General features: G+C 44.7%; 1 protein-coding gene across 3 annotated transcripts in view; it reads left to right on the plus strand.

Annotated features, from left to right (window-relative positions):
• negr1 (neuronal growth regulator 1) overlaps window positions 1–19,961 on the plus strand; it is a 399,034-nt gene that overhangs the window by 298,558 nt on the left and 80,515 nt on the right. The window contains exon 7 of one of the 3 annotated variants that reach the window (XM_029706299.1): window positions 9,986–10,027. The exons of the other annotated variants lie outside the window; for them this stretch is intronic. Within the exon in view, the coding sequence (XP_029562159.1) occupies window positions 9,986–10,027 (42 nt within the window). The remainder of the gene's footprint in view (window positions 1–9,985; window positions 10,028–19,961) is intronic. 3 annotated transcript variants of the gene reach the window in all.

Raw genomic sequence — 19,961 nt, forward strand, 5'->3', positions numbered from 1 at the left:
TCTGGTAAATTGCCAATATACTCTGCTGTCAGTGCCCCCCCTTGACGCGCGGCTCCAGCGGCGTGTCGACACCGGCCTCGGGGACGACCCGGAGGGCGAGGCGCAGGGCGACGGTGAAACTCCCGCAGCAGTTCGGGGTCCAAAACATCCGAAAACGGAACCCAGCACCTCTCCTCCGGACCGTACCCCTCCCACTCCACGAGGTACTGAAGGCCCCCTGCCCGACGCCTCGAATCCAGGATGGAATGAACGAACGGAGTATGCTGGGGCCTCCTCAATGTCCAGAGATTCCTGGAGCGGACCAGCCACCACCGGCCTGAGGAGAGACACATGGAACGAGGGGTTAATACGGTAATCAGAGGGAAGCTGTAATCGGTAACACACCTCGTTCACCCTCCTCAGGACTTTGAATGGCCCACGAACTGCGGGCCCAGCTTCCGGCAGGGCAGGCGGAGGGGCAGGTTTCGGGTCGAGAGCCAGACCCGGTCCCCCGGTGCGAACACCGGGGTCTCACTGCGGTGACGGTCTGCGCTGGTCTTTTGGGGAAGCGCGGCTCGCTGGAGGTGAACATGGGCGGTCTCCCATGTCTCCTCCGCGCACCTGAACCAGTCGTCCACCGCAGGAGCCTCGGTCTGACCCTGATGCCACTGCTCCAGAACCGGCTGGTACCCCAATACGCACTGAAAGGGGGAGAGGTTAGTGGAGGAGTGGCGAAGCGAGTTCTGTGCCATCTCGGCCCAGGGCACGAACGCCGCCCACTCCCCCGGCCAGGCCTGGCAATAGGACCGCAGAAACCTGCCCACATCCTGGTTGACTCTACCTGGTTGACCTCTCTCTAGGCTGATCGAGGACCCCCAGACATTCCATGAACGCCTTCCAGACTCTCGACGTGAACTGGTGACCCCAATCAGACACTATATCCTCAGGCACCCCGTAGTGCCGGAAGATGTGAGTAAACAGGGCTTCCGCAGTCTGTAGGGCCGTAGGAAAACCGGGCAGAGGGAGGAGACGATAGGACTTAGAGAAACGATCCACAATGACCAGGATCGTAGTGTTTCCCTGTGAAAGAGGTAGATCGGTTAAAAAATCCACAGACAGGTGTGACCAAGGTCATTGTGGAACGGGTAAGGGGTGTAGCTTACCTCTGGGCAGGTGTCTCGGAGCCTTACACTGGGCACACCGAGCAGGAGGAAACATAAACCCTCACGTCCTTAGCCAAGGTGGGCCACCAGTACTTCCCAATCAGAGAGCGCACCGTCCGACCGATCCCCAGATGACCAGAGGAGGGTGACGTGTGGGCCCAATAGATCAACTGGTCATAGACACCAGACGGAACGTACATAGGCCCGACAGGACACTCGAGGGGAGCGGGCTCTATACGCAACGCCTGCTCAATGTCCAGCTCCCAAACGACTGGCACTACCAGGCAAGAGGCCGGGAGTATGGGAGTCTGATCCATGGGCCGCTCCTCTGTGTCATTCAGCCGGCACAGTGCGTCTGCCTTCGAATTCTGGGAACCTGGTCTGTAGGACAGAGTAAACACAAAACGGGTAAAGAACTTGGCCCACCTTGCCTGACGAGGATTCAGTCTCCTCGCTGCCCAGATGTACTCCAGGTTGCGGTGGTCAGTCCAGATGAGGAAAGGGTGTTTAGCCCCCTCAAGCCAATGTCTCCATGGCTTCAATGCTTTAACCACAGTCAACAGCTCCCAGTCCCCCACATCATAGTTACGCTCCGCTGGGCTGAGCTTCGTCGAGAAGAAAGCACAGGGGCGGAGTTTTGGTGGCGTACCTGAGCGCTGTGAGAGCACGGCTCCTATCCCAGCCTCGGACACGTCCACCTCCACTATGAATGCCAAAGAGGGATCCGGATGGGCCAGCACGGGAGCCGAAGAAAACAGAGCTCTTAGCTGCCCAAAAGCCCTGTCCGCCTCAGCCGACCACTGCAATCTTACGGGACCCCCCTTCAGCAGTGAGGTAATGGGAGCAGCCACCTGGCCAAAACCCCGGATAAATCTCCGGTAGTAATTGGCAAACCCTAAAAATCGCTGCACCTCCTTTACCGTGGTGGGAGTCGACCAATTACGTACGGCTGCAATGCGGTCACTCTCCATCTCCACCCCTGATGTGGAAATGTGATACCCTAGGAAGGAGACGACCTGCTGAAAGAACAGGCATTTCTCGACCTTGATGTACTTGTCATGCTCCAACAGTCGTCCAAGTACCTTGCGTACCAAGGACACATGCTCGGCGCGTGTAGCGGACTATATCAGAATGTCATCGATATACACCACTACACCCTACCCGTGCAGGTCCCTGAAAATCTTGTCTACAAAGGATTGGAAAACTGATGGAGCATTCATCAACCCGTACGGCATGACTAAGTACTCATAATGCCCTGAGGTGGTACTAAACGCTGTCTTCCACTCGTCTCCCTCCCGGATACGCACCAGGTTATACGCACTCCTGAGATCCAGTTTCGGGAAGAAGCGCGCCCCATGCATTGACTCAATCACCATGGCGATAACAGGTAACTGTACCTCACTGTGATCTGATTGAGACATCTATAGTCAATGCACGGGTGTAGACATCCATCCTTCTTCTTCACAAAAAAGAAACTCGAGGAGGTGGGTGAAGTGGAAGACCGAATGTACCCCTGACGCAGGGATTCAGAGACATGTCTACATAGCCACCGTCTCCGCTTGCGACAGGGGATACACGTGATTTATCGCACAATCCCCCCGTTGATGAGGTGGTAATTGAGTCGGCATATTCACGGTGGAGACCAGGGAAGGCCTAGTACCAGGGGAAACGCAGGAGAGTCAATGAGGAAGAGACTGATTCTCTCTTCTTGACCCCCCTGCGTCACCATGTCCAGGGAGATGGTGGCTTCCCTGATTAGCACGGACCCTGATGGTCGACTATCCAGAGCGTGAACCAGGAAAGGTCTAACGCTCTGTCGATAAAATTCCCAACTGCGCCTGAATCGACGAGTGCCTTATGCTGGGAATGCGGGGGAAAAAAAATCAGGCAAACAAACAGGTACAAACAGGTGGTCAACAGAGGACTCTGTATGAGTGTGGTGCAGACTCACCTGGGGTGACGCCAGAGTGCACTGCCTGTTGCCTCGATTCCCAGAGGAACCAACACGGCACCGACCAGCAGTGTGCCCTCTGCGGCCACAGATGGTGCACGTGATGGCTCCTCCTCCGGTCTCCATTTTTTTGTCATTTAGCAGACGCTCTTATCCAGAGCGACTTACAGTAGTGAATGCATACATTTCATTTCATGCATTTTTTTTTGAGACATCGCGCAGCCCCTCCCAACTCCACTGGCACTGGGGTGCTGGAAGATGGCACCGACAGAGCCCCCTCTGGATGTCCGTGGGTGACCAGCAGGTTATCCAACCGGAAGGACAAATCCACCAGTTGGTCAAAGGAGATGTTGGCATCCCTGCAGGCCAGCTCACTTTGAACGTCCTCGCGCAGGCTGCACCGATAGTGGTCGATGAGGGCCCTGTCATTCCAGCCTGCTCCGGCGGCCAAGGTCCGGAATTCCAGGGTGAATTCCTGGGCGCTCCTCGTCCCCTGCCTCAAATGGAAGAGCCGTTTCCCCGCCGCTCTACCTTCGGGCGGATGGTCAAAGACGGCCCAGAAGCGACGGGTGAACTCCCCGAAGTGGTCCAACGCCGCCTCCCTCTCCCCACATGGCGTTTGCCCACTCCAGAGCTCTCCCTGAGAAGCATGAGACGAGGGCAGACACTTTCTCCCTTTCCGAGGGAGCTGGGTGCATAGTGGCCAGGTAGAGGTCCAGTTGTAACAGGAATCCCTGGCACTGTGCTGCCGTCCCATCATACTACCTGGGAAGGGAGAGACGCATCCCACTGGGACTGGCTCCGGACGGAGAGGTAACCCCGGTTGCGGTGGTCGAGGCACTGGGGAGACCTCCTGTCTCTCCCAGTGGTCCATAGTCTGGACAACGCGATCCATCATGGCACCAAGATGATGTAACGTAGCAGAATGTTCCTGGACGCGCTCCTCGACTCCTCTAACCTGCTCCTGCTGACTCCATGGTTCGGGTGTGTAATTCTGTCAGGGCTGTGCGCCGTTGGTGGAGAAGTCAGGTGCAGGAGAGCAGGGAGTATTTAACAAGCGCACACTTTATTATGGCAGTAGAGAAAATAACAAAAGAACGCAGCTTCCTGAAAACCTCCAGCCCACAAGGCAAAAGTGTAAGGCGCGATAAATGTTCAATACAAGACACTGTAATACAAAATAAACACGGAAACATGAAACACGGAAACATGAAAACCCAGTCTAGCACGTAACGATAACCACGTAACACGAAACAATTACACACAAAGACATGGAGGGGAACAGAGGACTAAATACATGCAGTGTGATTATGGAATGAAAACCAGGTGTGTATGGAACAAGACAAAACAAATGGACATATGAGAAATGGCACGGCGATGGCTAGAAATCCAGTGACGTCGATCGCCGAACGCCGCCCGAACAAGGAGAGGAGCCGACTTCGGCGCAAGTCGTGACATACGCGTTGCGTTGTGTCTTAGAACAGCCCTTAGCCATGGTATATTGGCAATTTACCGCACCCCCTCGGGTCTTATTGCTTAATTATACCATGGGATTGTTGAATACTCGTTTCTGTTTGGCTTGAAGGGCTTTCTAGTGTGCATTATTTTCCTGTAACGCACGGTATAATTGAATGGCTAATCAAATCAAATCAAAGTTTATTAGTCACATGCGCCGAATACAACAGGTGTAGACCTTACAGTGAAATGCTTACTTAAAGGCTCTAACCAATAGTGCAAAAAAGGTGTTAGGTGAACAATAGGTAAGTAAAGAAATAAAACAACAGGAAAAGAGTTGAGGAGAAAGAAAGAGGACTGAGATTTGTTCTTTTAAAGAGGACTATATGTGAAAACAGCCTTGCCGTCCAGGATGTCCTCCCATGTCCAGTCCTTTCTCTCCCTGGTCCAGGATCCTTGCTCCTCCTGGCGCTGCTCCCTCCTCCGCTGCTTGGTCCTTGTTTGGTGGGTAATTCTGTAACGTCTGTCGTCGGAAGAAGACCAAGGTGCTCATAATTTAGTGTTCATAATTTAATTCAGAAAGAACACTATATAACTACAAAACAAGAAACAACCGACAGCTAAACAGTACTGACAGCTAACACACTGAACAGAAACAATTACCCACAAAACCCCAACGGAAAAACATGCACTTATGTGTGACTCCCAAGCAACGAACTACAGCTGTGCCTGATTTGGGAGCCACACGGCCCAAAACAAAGAAATACAAACACATAGAAACAAAACATAGAACGCCCACCCAATGTAACCCCCTGGCCTAACCAAAATAAAGAACAAAAAACCCCTCTCTATGGCCAGGGCGTTACACATACACTAAGTTGACTGTGCCTTTAAACAGCTTGGAAAATTCCAGAAAATTATGTCATGGCTTCACAAGCTTCTGATAGGCTAATTGACATCATTTGAGTCAATTGGAGGTGTACCTGTGGATGTATTTCAAGGCCTACCTTCAAACTCAGTGCCTCTTTGCTTGACATCATGAGAAAATCAAAATAAATCAGCCAAGACCTCAGAAAAAAAATTGTAGACCGCCACAAGTCTGGATCATCCTTGAGAGCAATTTCCAAATTTCTGAAGGTACCACGTTCATCTGTACAAACAATAGTACGCAAGTATAAACACCATCATACCGCTCAGGAAGTAGACACGTTCTGTCTCCTAGAGATGAACGTACTTTGGTGCGAAAAGTGCAAATCAGTCCCAGAACAACAGCAAAGGACCTTGTGAAGATGCTGGAGGAAACAGGTACAAAAGTATCTATATCCACAGTCAAACGAGTCCTATATCGACATAACCTGAAAGGCCACTCAGCAAGGAAGAAGCCATTGCTCCAAAACAGCCATAAAAAAGCCAGACTACGGTTTGCAACTGCACATGGGGACAAAGATCGTACTTTTTGGAGAAATGTCCTCTGGTCTGATGAAACAAAAATAGAACTGTTTGGCCATAATAACCATCGTTATGTTTGGAGGAAAAAGTGGGAGGCTTGCAAGCCAAAAAACACCATCCCAACCGTGAAGCACGGGGGTGGCAGCATCATGTTGTTGGGGTGCTTTTTGCTGCAGGAGGGACTGGTGCACTTCACAAAATAGATGGCATCATGAGATCATGAGGAAGAAAAAGTATGTGGATATATTGAAGCAACATCTCTAGACATCAGTCAGGAAGTTAAAGATTGGTCGCAAATGGGTCTTCCAAATGGAGAATGACCCCAAGCATACTTCCAAAGTTGTGTCAAAATGGATTAAGGACACCAAAGTCAAGGTATTGGAGTGGCCATCACAAAGCCCTGACCTCAATCCTATAGAACATTTGTGGGCAGAACTGAAAAAGCGTGTGCAAGCAAGGAGGCCTACAAACCTGACTCAGTTACACCATCTCTGTCAGGAGGAATGGGCCAAAATTCACCCAACTTATTGTGGAAAGCTACCCGAAACGTTTGACCCAAGTTAAACAATTGAAGGCAATGCTACCAAATACTAATTGATTGTATGTAAACTTCTGACCCACTGGGAATGTGATGAAAGAAATAAAAGCTGAAATCAATCATTCTCTCTACTATTATTCTGACATTTCACATTTCACAATAAAGTGGTGATCCTAACTGACCTTAGACAGGGAATGTCTACTAGGATTAAATGTCAGGAATTGTGAAAAACTGAGTTTAAATGTATTTGACTGAGGTGTATGTAAACTTCCGACTTCAACTGTATATATATATATATATATACACAGTACCAGTGAAAAGTCTTGACACACCTACTCATGCAAGTTTAAAAAAAATATTTTTACAATTTTCTACATTGTAGAATAATAGTGAAGACATGAAAACTATGAAATAACACATGGAATCATGTAGTAACCAAAAAGTGTTAAACAAATATATTTTATATTTGAGATTCTTCAAAGTAGCCACCTTTTACCTTGATGACATCTTTGCACACTCTTGGCATTCTCTCAACCAGCTTCACCTGGAATGCTTTCCCAACAGTCTTGAAGGAGTTCCCACATATGCTGAGCACCTGTTGGCTGCTTTTCCCTCAGTCTGCGGTCCAACTCATCCCAAACCATCTCAACTGGGTTGAGGTCGGGTGATTGTGGAGTCTAGGTCATCTGATGCAGCACTCCATCACTCTCCTTCTTGGTCAAATAGCCCTCAGACAGCCTGGAGGTGTGTTGGGTCATTGTCCTGTTGAAAAACAAATGATAACATTTATTGGAATGACTGGAATTCTGATAGACTTTGATATAATAGACTTTGATATCATTTAATTGTATTATATGTAGTAGGAAGCGATGGATTAGAAGACGCCTACATAACCAACCGATAAAGTGAATTGTAATATCCATATATGGCCAGCTATGTAAACTTTAACATTGATTTATCTTGCAATAGATGTCGTTCAGTTGGTAACATACATTTTTGTCTAGTTCTGATGTATCTTAAGGGGAAAGTAATCTAAAAGTAACAGAATGTAATCAGACTACTGGACTGAGTTTGGGTAATCCAAAAGTTACGTTACTGATTACAATTTTGGACTGGTAACTAGTAACTGAAATCGATTACATTTAGAAAGTAACCTACCCAACCCTGCCCATAGGAGAACCCTCTGAAGAACCCTTTTTGGTTCCAGGTAGAACCATTTTGGTTCCAGGTCCTCTATTACACAGAGGGTTCTACATGGAACCCAAAATAGTTCTTCCTGGAACAAAAAAGGGTTCTACCTGGAACCAAACTGGTTCCCCTATGGGGACAGCCGAAGAACCCTTTTGGAACCCTTTTTTCTCAGTGTATGTAGTGATTCTCATCAAATATGTTGTTGTCTTTTCACACTATTCAAACCCCACAATCGAATAAACAGATTATGAAGCCCTTATAGCATATAGATCACATATTGCAAACCAATAATCTGAACAAAAAAATGTCTGTGCATCCTTGACAATCGCTAATCAATATCCAAAAACAGCACACATTTTTTCTGCGAACCTGCACATCATCATCCTTTCTCTTTTGTGGCACCAATGTAAGGGGCTATGGCAGGGGAAACGTTTTTGTAGTAGTCTAGTGTGTGGTGTGGAAATAATGATAAGAGAACCTGGGGAGAACCTGCAAAATTCAAGCAAACCGAACTCAGACCACCTCTCGAGATCCTTAGTTTCTTTGGAGTGTTCACACTGCACAACAAATTGTTTGAAAGGGAGCAAGTGTGAAAACACCCTAAGGCGTGGTTTCTTTTGTAAAAATATTTTAAATGATAGACTAGATCCTATGTGTTGAATATATTTAACACAATAGGATACTGTAACAGCACTGCAAAGCTTCAACCATTGGCATCAATAAACTGTATGTACAATGTTTAAAGGCCCAGTGCAGTCAAAAACACAATTTTCTGTGTTTTATATATATTTCCACACTGAGGTTGGAATAATACTGTGAAATTGTGAAATTTAGTGTAAGAGCTGTTTGAAAAGACTGAAATTAATGCCTGTTTTGGTGGGAGGGAGTTTTGGCTTTCCATGGTGACATCACCATGCAGTAAATTACTTAATAGACCAATAAGTAAGGGAGTTCCAAACCTCCCTGCCAGTAACAGCACATTTTCAGTTTTCCCCTCCCCACTCAAACCTCTCCCTATCAAAAAAAGAAGCAATTTTTGTCTGGGAGAGGTTTGAGTCACAATTGAGTCACTATTGAGACCAGGGTCTCTTTCACAACAGAGTCATACATATACAATTGAATAAGACAAAATAAAAAATGGAAAACAATATAGAACAAGTAAAATACAGCACAACACAATTCTTTTCAAGAAAAACTATTACATTACTCAGTAAGAAAGTCCCCAATAAATATTTTAAATTGCTTTAGCGGCACCAGAACATCCAATTGTTATGTATTTTGTAGTTCCAGCAATGAGGTGCTTTAAAACTAAAAGTGTATTTGCATAGTTCGGTGACCCAAGGAACCTCAAGAGTTAACCAAGCTTGTGAATGGGTTTGGTATCTCATGTTTTTATATTTTAACAGCAAAGTTAGGTATGTTGGAAGCTAGTGTAGTAGAGCAATCACAGTAAGTTACTTAATTGTTACCCAGAAATGGTTTGATATTGAGATAAAAATGGCTGCATAGGACCTTTAATGCAAAAAACGACACAAAATACATGTCTTTTTCGTATAGTTATGTAAATATGAACGTTTTAAATTTATAAAGAGGAAGACCTTTAATAGACACATCGGGTATGACTGTTTTTCCAAGATGGTGGATGTGGACATTTCAGGATGTCACATTATTCGATTCCCCAAATGCCACCGCCCGCTCAGTTTGAAATGAGTTCATAAGGTAATCAGATTGGGATTCACTTCCCCCTCAGAGGGATCAAAGAGGATTTTTTTTCTCTCTCTCCTCATTCTTCAGGCAGACTCCAAAAAAAGGAGAACAAGAAATGGGGAGAGTTGCGTGATATTAAAGTGAAATCAAATTACATCAATATGATTAAACGGCTGCCACAAGGTGCAGATGTAATTATGATTGTTAATTGAGCCAAGTTTGATTCCACGCATCAAAGCGAGAGACGGTCAGTAGTTTAAAATCTCAGGACAAGGAAGTTTGATGAGCTCCATATGGACTCAGTCTAAGAACATTTTGAGAAGCTCAGCAGTGGCCTTCACCATTCAGACCTAAGGGAAGGGATATGTTGTTGATAAGCATATTTAGTTTACAGCTTACCACAGAAACGACAGACCTTAGGCATGGGTAGTTTTGTCTTCATTTCCTGTCCTTTGTCCTTGAATGTGGATTATTATTTTCTTTTGCGTCTCCATTCTGTTAATAATACATGAATGTCCTCTTTTTCCCTTCTTTCCCCCTTTTTTCCTGTAGCAATTATTGAACCCACCGCAACTAGTGCTGTCTCCCGCTCAGGTCAGTATATGTCACCGTGCTGTACGTAAACCAGCAAAGGGATCCACTCCACACTAACCTAAAAACCTCTCCTCCATCTCCAATTCCTCTCTCTTGATTGGCTGGGATGCCTGTTGGGGTACAGCTTCACTGTATGTGCTTTTACTTGCAGTTTATTTTGGTTTCTCAGGATTGGTTCTGTGTTGTTTCTGTTTTATTTTCTTCCTGTCAATGTAAACAGCTCGTCCGTCTCATTGCACACCCCCACCTCCTTTACTCTCTCTCCTTTGGAGCGTAGTGGCATCATAAAAGTGACTGTTACATATGGCTCTGGGACCGATGCGTTTCCTTTTGCTGATGGCTTTACTCTGGCTTCTTCATCCCTCCTCCTATGCTAGCTAAGTACAGTCTGCATGAAGGGCAGGATGTCAGTGAAAGGACCCTGTTAGTTTGTTGTTTGCTATGTGCAGTGGCTCTGTCTCCGTTTCTCTCCTTCCAGAAGCAGCCGGGCTCTGCTGCTGCCGCCTCTCTAACCTGTTCTGCTGCTGCTGTCGATGTGGCAGGTGTTTTTCCACTCTACTTCTGTTGCTTTCAAATTACAGCTCGGGAATAATCTCTTTGCCAGGCCGTCTTTTCTCCCTCTCTTATGGTTTTAAGCAAGTCGCAGAATGTAATCTCTCACGTTGGTTACATTATTTTGCTTAATACTGTTTGCACACATACTCACACCCCGCTCGCATACACACACACACATGCACAGACACACATGGCGAGTGACATTGCATGATAAATCTACTCAGCGCTATCCAGAGTTTTTCATCCTGCATCATGGATTTGCCTGTTGTTTCATTTTCCACTCTGGAGACGTGGCTCTGTATGAGCATGTACTCTCCTGCATCCCTTACATTTTTATTTGAAATGGATCTCCATGGGGATTTTGTCAAATTACAAGTAAAATTCTGCTCTCTGACAACACATAGCCCTGAACTCTCATTTTATGTAATGCTTGCAGAACAAATGACAATTTCATGGTCCAACGCAACACCAGTGCTATCAATTGTGGAGATAAATTAACTCGACGTCCCATTGTTCTTGTTTTGTTCCAAGTTCCACATTTTATTTTTAGTAATTTTTTTGCAGTGCCCTAGCTGAGCAGCTTGGCATAGGCAATTGTTTTAGATTCCTGGCAACAGGTAGCCTCCAACTCATTTAACCATGTCTGTTAATTAGGTTGAAGATATATAATTATCTTCTGTCAGCTCCACAAAGGAGGAGTGGGGGAAAGGTCCATGTAGGGAACCACATTTGTTGTCATTTAGAGATATCAAACAGGAAACAATTGATGCTAAACCTCATCAAACATGTAGATTAAACAATTTAATGATTCCCTTCAAATACCATTGATGCTCATTTAGGACTGCATTCTTGCTTGGTCTCAATTGACATGCTCAAACTCTTATGAAAGTTCAAGTAAAAATGGTCAACACGACTATCTAATATACAAAGTAAATTGCATGGTTGTGGCAGCACCGGCCCACAAAACATTGCCTTCTTAAACAACACTGAAATGTCAATAAAAGGGTTAATTACCTTTTTTACAGACAACACATTGGCTAATGTTTTCAACATGAGATTTGGGAAATGTGCTCTACAGTTGACCTCTTCCTATAGGTTAGTGACAGTACAGTATGACACCGCATGGCTGTGGCAATGATATTAAATGGTCGGTCCAGTACTTGAATATCACTTTGTCTTGTTTGAGCACCGCTACAGTATGCACTGAAATGTTAATGCAGCCATTTTAATCTCAATATCAAATCATTTATGGATAGCAATTTCTGTGATTGTTTTCAATTAAAATGGTAAAAAATAAACAAAAATAGCTTCTAAGGAAAGAGCAATTTCTCAAGCAGGAATTTTTCTAGGACTGTCTGTGAGTGATCTGAGTGGGGAGGGGAAAACTGAAAACTAGCTATTATTGGCAGAGTTTGGAACTCTCTTTCTTATTGGTCTATTCATTAATTTACCAAATTGTCAAAGACTCCAGTCACCCAAGCCATAGACTGTTCTCTCTGCTACCGCACGGGAAGTGGTACCGGAGCGCCAAGACTAGGACCAAAAGGCTCCTTAACAGCTTCTACCCCCAAGCCATAAGACTGCTGAACAACTAATCAACTAGCTTCCCGGACTACATTTGTTTTTACACTGCTGCTACTCGCTGTTTATTATCTATGCATAGTCACTTTACAAATTACCTCGACTATCCTGTACCCATGCACATTGACTCGGTACCGGTACCCCCTGTATATAGCCTCATTATTGTTATGTACCTATCTTGTGTTACTTTTTGATTGATTATATTAATTTTACTTTCGTTTATTTAGTAAATATTTTATCAACTGTATTTCTTAAACTGCGTTGTTGATTAAGGGCTTGTAAGTAAGCATTTTATTGTAAGGTCTACACCTGTTGTATTCGCCGCATGTGACAAATTTGATTTGATTTGGTGATGTCACCTGTCAGGCCAAAACTCCATCCCACCAAAACAGGTCAACATTTCAGGTGGCCTTTTCCAACAACTCTTACACTAAAAAGAGCATTATCATCCTTTTCACAATTTCACAGTATTATTCCAAACTCATACTGTTGAAAAAATATATAAAACACATGTTTTTGACTGCACTGGGATGTTAAGATTAGTTGATAAGTAGTAGAAAATGTGTAAATGTTCAAATTCAAAATGGATTAAACATATACACTACCGTTCAACAGTTTGGGGTCACTTAGAAATCTCCTTGTTTTCCATGAAAACATACATGAAATTAGTTGCAAAATGAATAGGAAACATAGTCAAGAAGTTGACAAGGTTATAAATAATGATTTTTAATTGAAATAATAATTGTGTCCTTCAAACTTTGCTTTCTTCAAAGAATCCTCAATTTGCAGCAATTACAGCCTTTTAGACCTTTGGCATTCTAGTTGTCTATTTGTTGAGGTAATCTGAAGAGATTTCACCCCATGCTTCTTGAACCACTTCCCTTAAATTGGATTGGCTTGATGGGCACTTCTTACGTACCATACGGTCAAGCTGCTCCCACAACAGCTCAATAGGGTTGAGATCTGGTGACTGTGCTGGCCACTCCATTATAGACAGAATACCAGCTGACTGCTTCTTCCCTAAATAGTTATTTCATAGTTTGGAGCTGTGCTTTGGGTCATTGTCCTGTTGAGGGAGGAAATTGGCTTGAATTAAGCGCCGTCCACAGGGTATGGTATGGCGTTGCAAAATGGAGTGTAAGCCTTCCTTCTTCAAGATCCCTTTTACCCTGTACAAATCTCCCACTTTACCACCTCCAAAGCACCCCCAGACCATCACATTGCCTCCACCGGGTTTGACTGATGGTGTCAAGCACTCCTCCAGCATGTTTTTTAAAACTGAGATTTGTCTGTCCATAACACTTTTTTCCAATCTTCCTCTGTCCAGTGTCTGTGTTATTTTGCCCATCTTAATCTTTTCTATTTATTGGCCAGTCTGAGATATGGCTTTTTCTTTGCAACTCTGCCAGAAGGCCAGCATCCTGAAATCGCCTCTTCACTGTTGACGTTGAGACTGGTGTTTTATGGGTACTGTTTAATGAAGCTGTCAATTGAGGACTTGTGAGGTGTCTGTTTCTCAAACTAGACACTCTAATGTACTTGTCCACTTGCTCAGTTGTGCACCGGGGCCTCCCACTCCTTTTTCTATTCTGGTTAGTTCCAGTTTGTGCTGTTCTGTGAAGGGAGTAGTACACAGAGTTGTACGAGATCTTCAGTTTCTTGGCAATTTCTCACATGGAATAGCCTTCAATTCTCAGAACAAGAATAGACTGATGAGTTCCAGAAGAAAGTTCTTTGATTCTGGCCATTTTTAGCCTGTAATCGAACCCACAAATGATGATGCTCCAGATACTCAACTAGTCTAAAGAAGACCAGATTTGTTGCTTCTTTAATCAGATCAACAGTTTTCAGCTGTGCTAGCAATTGCAAAAGATTTTTCTAATGATCAATTAGCCTTTTAAAATGATAAACTTGGATTAGCTAACAACGTGCCACATGGAACACAGGAGTGATGTTTGCTGATAATGGGCCTCTGTACGCCTATGTAGATATTCCATAAAAAAAATCTGCTGTTTCCGACTACAGTAGTAATTTACAACATTAACAATGTCTACACTGTATTTCTGACATGCACAGCTCTCTGGGTGAGGTTCTGTCTTCACGTCTCCAGTGGGTGATGAAGTCCCTTCCCTGTACGTAATGTATTACAGATTATGAACAGGTGCAGTCAGATGGCAGGAGGGGTGGAGTGTATGACACTCCAAACCAGGAGAGATGTGCATCATCTCTCTAAACCGTCTATACAAGGTAGAGTTGATACACACAGCACTGAGAACCAGAGGTGGGACCAAGTAATTATTTTACAAGTCACAAGTAAGTCTCAAGTCTTAGCACTAGCCAGTTGTAGCGCAATCTTGGGTGCAATGACTGACTGTGTGAAGGCTCATTGATTTAATGTTACGTTAGCCTACATGCTGCACTAGCAAAGTTATATATTGGCTATACTAGCCACGACTTGCCGTTCTTTGTGCAGCTTCAAATGTCGAACAAGTTGGAAGTTGTTGCGCCTCTGTCTGTAATTTTCTTCCCGCATGTTTTGCAAGTTGCAATCCGTTTTCTGTTGACCTCAGCGTGGTCTTTATATCCAAAAATAATAATTTGGGGTATCATCTTTCCAAAGCCTCCATCTGAATTCACCTGCCGACATTCCTCTGCACAACCACGCGCAACTTTTTGTCAGCTGGCACAATTTGATTGGCTGCTGTCCGATTCAAACCGTTAAATGAAGAGTTGATGCGTTGCCCACTTTTTTTAATAGCAGCATTTTTTATATTTGGGCTTGGGGAGGGTATCAAGTCAATTCGAGTCAAAAGGCTCAAGTCCAAGTTAAGTCCCGAGTCATTGGTGTTGAAGTCAAAGTCGTTGCAAGTCATCATATTTGTGACTCGAGTCTGACTTGAGTCCAAATCATGTGACTCAAGTCGACACCTCTGCTGAGAACATTATCAATGGTTGTTAGGTGAATTCCAGGACAGTGATAGTATTTTAACCTATGATCAGATCAAATGTGACCAACCTGAAGTGGGACTGGTGCCTGGCCACATACTGCCTCAGCCTTCTGCTCCTGATATGGTAGGGGGGGAGGTTCCCACGACACTGCTGAATGACAAATGTAGCCTGTGAATGAAATAAAATATGATCACTCAATAACATATAAAACTAATTATATTAATAGAGTGACTGTAAGTACAGAATAGATTCAGGCTAGTGACGCTAATATGCAACCAGCTGTGTAATGTTATGTTGCTGAATGCTTGCTGACACGCATTTGTACACAGGCTGGACAAGTACCATCCTTCATTTTTTTTCACCCTAGAAAATGCACAATAGACTTTTATGAGAACAGGCATGGTGTTTTAGCACTAGTGGCAGATGAAGCCCCTAAATGTTAGCTAGCTAATGCTAACCTATCCCTTGATCATGAATCCCAGTTCATTACAGGAAAGGCAGAATGCCGCCAGGGCCTGAGTTATTGAGAGCAAGTGCTCACCGGTTTGTGTCAAGAACTGCAACACTGCAGGGTTTTTTTTCAACTCAATATTAGGCAGGTGTTCATAATGTTTGGTATACTCAGTGTAGATCCGTAGTGCAGTTTGAACAAATATAGAAGCTGAGATGATAGGATACGCTCCCATAAGCTTCTCCTTTTACTTTTTTCATAAATCATAGGCCGCTTAACAAGCATCATTCCAAATATTTTCAGACATCATACAATGTACCCAGCAAACAGGGGAAACCCTGAGGAGATTCGGCGACGTTCCCATTAGGTCCCTTTAGGGTTTTGGTGCAACGTTTTCCAACTAACGTTTTGAGAACATTCTAAGAACATTGTGTGATGGTCCCAAGGAAACGTTCTCAAGGGGACCTTTATTTAGTTCCCTGTACGTTCCGAGGACTTCACTAAGGACCATGTCAGGACAATGCCAGGACATTTTTAGGACTTTCTTGGGATGTTGTGTCATGGGGATGTCCCCGGGGACTATCCGGGAACTGGACAAAACCTCCAGGGGACCATGACACAACTTCCTGACGACTTTAGGCAACCATTTCATGACTCATTGTTGTTTGCAGGGTTCTGTGTCCCACATGTCTTGTTTTTCAGCATGGTAGAATCTGTTATCTATATTGTACATACATATTATAGAAGGTATGTGTATATATATATATATATATATATATATATATATATACACTGCTCAAAAAAATAAAGGGAACACTTAAACAACGCAATGTAACTCCAAGTCAATCACACTTCTGTGAAATCAAACTGTCCACTTAGGAAGCAAAACTGATTGACAATAAATTTCACATGCTGTTGTGCAAATGGAATAGACAACAGGTGGAAATTATAGGCAATTAGCAAGACACACCCAATAAAGGAGTGGTTCTGCAGGTGGACCACAGACCACTTCTCAGTTCCTATGCTTCCTGGCTGATGTTTTGGTCACTTTTGAATGCTGGCGGTGCTTTCACTCTAGTGGTAGCATGAGACGGAGGATGGCACATCAATGCGAGCTGTGGCAAGAATGTTTGCTGTGTCTGTCAGCGTAGTGTCCAGAGCATGGAGGCGCTACCAGGAGACAGGCCAGTACATCAGGAGACGAGGAGGAGGCCGTAGGAGGGCAACAACCCAGCAGCAGGACCGCTACCTCCGCCTTTGTGCAAGGAGGAGCAGGAGAAGCACTGCCAGAGCCCTGCAAAATGACTTCCAGCAGGCCACAAATGTGCATGTGTCTGCTCAAACGGTCAGAAACAGACTCCATGAGGGTGGTATGAGGGCCCGACGTCGACAGGTGGGGGTTGTGCTTACAGCCCAACACCGTGCAGGACGTTTGGCATTTGCCAGAGAACACCAAGATTGGCAAATTTGCCACTGGCGCCCTGTGCTCTTCACAGATGAAAGCAGGTTCACACTGAGCACGTGACAGACGTGACAGAGTCTGGAGACGCCATGGAGAACGTTCTGCTGCCTGCAACATCCTCTAGCATGACCGGTTTGGCGGTGGGTCAGTCATGGCGTGGGGTGGCATTTCTTTGGGGGGCCACACAGCCCTCCATGTGCTCGCCAGAGGTAGCCTGACTGCCATTAGGTACCGAGATGAGATCCTCAGACCCCTTGTGAGATCATATGCTGGTGCGGTTGGCCCTGGGTTCCTCCTAATGCAAGACAATGCTAGACCTCATGTGGCTGGAGTGTGTCAGCAGTTCCTGCAAGAGGAAGGCATTGATGCTATGGACTGGCCCGCCCGTTCCCCAGACCTGAATCCAATTGAGCACATCTGGGACATCATGTCTCGCTCCATCCACCAACGCCACGTTGCACCACAGACTGTCCAGGAGTTGGCGGATGCTTTAGTCCAGGTCTGGGAGGAGATCCCTCAGGAGACCATCCGCCACCTCATCAGGAGCATGCCCAGGCATTGTAGGGAGGTCATACAGGCACGTGGAGGCCACACACACTACTGAGCCTCATATTGACTTGTTTTAAGGACATTACATCAAAGTTGGAAAAGCCTGTAGTGTGGTTTTCCACTTTAATTTTGAGTGTGACTCCAAATACAGACCTACATGGGTTGATAAATTGGATTTCCATTGATTATTTTTGTGTGATTTTGTTGTCAGCACATTCAACTATGTAAAGAAAAAGTATTTAATAAGATTATTTCTTTCATTCAGATCTAGGATGTGTTGTTTAAGTGTTTCCTTTATTTTCTTTGAGCAGTATATATATATACAGTGTCGGAAAAACGTACAAAATCAGCAGGGGATCAAATACTTTTTTCCCCCACTGTATATACTACATGACCAATAGGAATGTAAACACCAGTAGTAAGTGTTGCAACGGAGGACAGACGATTTTTACGCGCTTCAGCACTTGGCGGTCCCATTCTGTGAGTTTGTGTGTCCTACCACTTCGCGGCTGACGCGTTGCTGCTCCTAGATGTTTCCACTTCACAATAACAGCACTTACAGTTCACCGGGTAAGCTCTAGCAGGGCAGACATTTGACAAACTGACTTGTTGGAAAGGTGGCATCCTATGACAGTGCCACGTTGAAAGCCACTGAGCTCTTTAGTACGGGCCATTCTACTGCCAATATTTGTCTATGGAGATTGCATGGCTCGATTTTATACCTGTCAGAAATGGGTGTGGCTGATCTAGCTGAATTCACTAACTTGAAGGGGTATCCACATACTTTTCTATATAGTGTATATTTTTATATATTCTATGAATACGATCAAATCTCTCAGGTGTTTTGTTCATTAGCACTCCAAATACAGTCCCAAGATGAACAGATACAAAACGGAGAACATTCTCACATTGTTTCTTTCTTCCATTTACCAGTTTGATCCCTTTTTTGCTCTGAATAATCTTTACTATTACATACAGTGCTCTTGACTTTTTCCACATTTTGTTACGTTACAGTCTTATTCTAAAATATATTAAATACATAAAAATCCTCAGCAATCTACACACAATTCCCCATAATGACAAAGTGAAAACAGGTTATTAGAAATGTTTGCAAATGTATTAAAAATAAGTATTGAGACTTTGATATGAGACTCGAAATTGAACTCATGTGCATCCTGTTTCCATTGATCATCCTTGAGATGTTTCTACAACTTCATTGGAGTCCACCTGTGGTAAATTCAATTGATTGGACATTATGTGGAAAGGCACACACCTGTCTATATAAGGTCCCACTGTTGACAGTGCACGTCAGAGCAAAAACCAAACCATGAGGTCGAAGGAATTGTCCCTTGAGCGCCGAGTCAGGATTGTGTTGAGGCACAGATCTCTGGAAGGGTACCAAAACATTTCTGCAGCATTGACGGTCTCCAAGAACACATTGGCCTCCATAATTCTTAAATCGAAGAAGTTTGGAACCATCAAGACTCTTCCTAGAGCTGTCCGCCCAGCCAAACTGAGCAATCGGGGGAGAATGGCCTTGATCAGGGAGGTGACCAACAACTCGATGGTCACTCTGAGAGAGCTCTAGAGTTCCTCTGTGGAGATGAGAGAACTTTCCAGAAGGACAACCATCTCTGCAACACTCCACCAGTCAGGCCTTTATGGTAGAGTGGCCAGACAGAAGCCACTCCTCAGTAAAAGGCACATGACAGCCCGCTTGGATTTTGCCAAAAGACTCTCAGACCATGAGAAACAAGATTCTGTGGTCTGATGAAACCAAGATTGAACTCTTTGGCCTGAATGCCAAGCGTCATGTCTGGAGGAAACCTGGTACCATCCCTACGGTGAAGCATGGTGGTGGCAGCATCATGCTGTGGAGATGTTGTTCAGAGGCAGGGACTGGGAGACTAGTCAGGATTGAGGGAAAGATGAACGGAGCAAAGTACAGAGAGATCTTTGATGTAACCCTGCTCCAGAATGCTTGGGACCTCACACTCGGGGGTGAAAGTTCACCTTGCAACAGGACAACAACCCTAAGCACACAGCCAAGACAACGCAGGAGTGGCTTCGGGAAACGTCTTTGAATGTCCTTGAGTGGCCCTGCCAGAGCCCAGACTTCAACCCGATTGAACATCTCTGGAGAGACCTGAAAATAGCTGTACAGCAACGCTCCCCATCCAACCTGACAGAGCTTGAGAGGATCTGAAGAGAAGATACCAAAGGTGGCAAAGGCCCTTCAACAAAGTACTGAGTAAAGGGTCTAAATACATATGTAAATGTGAATTTTCAGGGGTTTTTTATTTTTATAAATTAGCAAACATTTCTAAAACGCTGTTTTTGCTTTGTCATTAGGGGGTAATGTGTGTAGATTAATAAGACATTTTATT

The sequence above is a fragment of the Salmo trutta genome, chromosome 22, assembly GCF_901001165.1.
Source record: "Salmo trutta chromosome 22, fSalTru1.1, whole genome shotgun sequence".
NCBI classification, from domain to species: Eukaryota; Metazoa; Chordata; class Actinopteri; order Salmoniformes; family Salmonidae; genus Salmo; species Salmo trutta.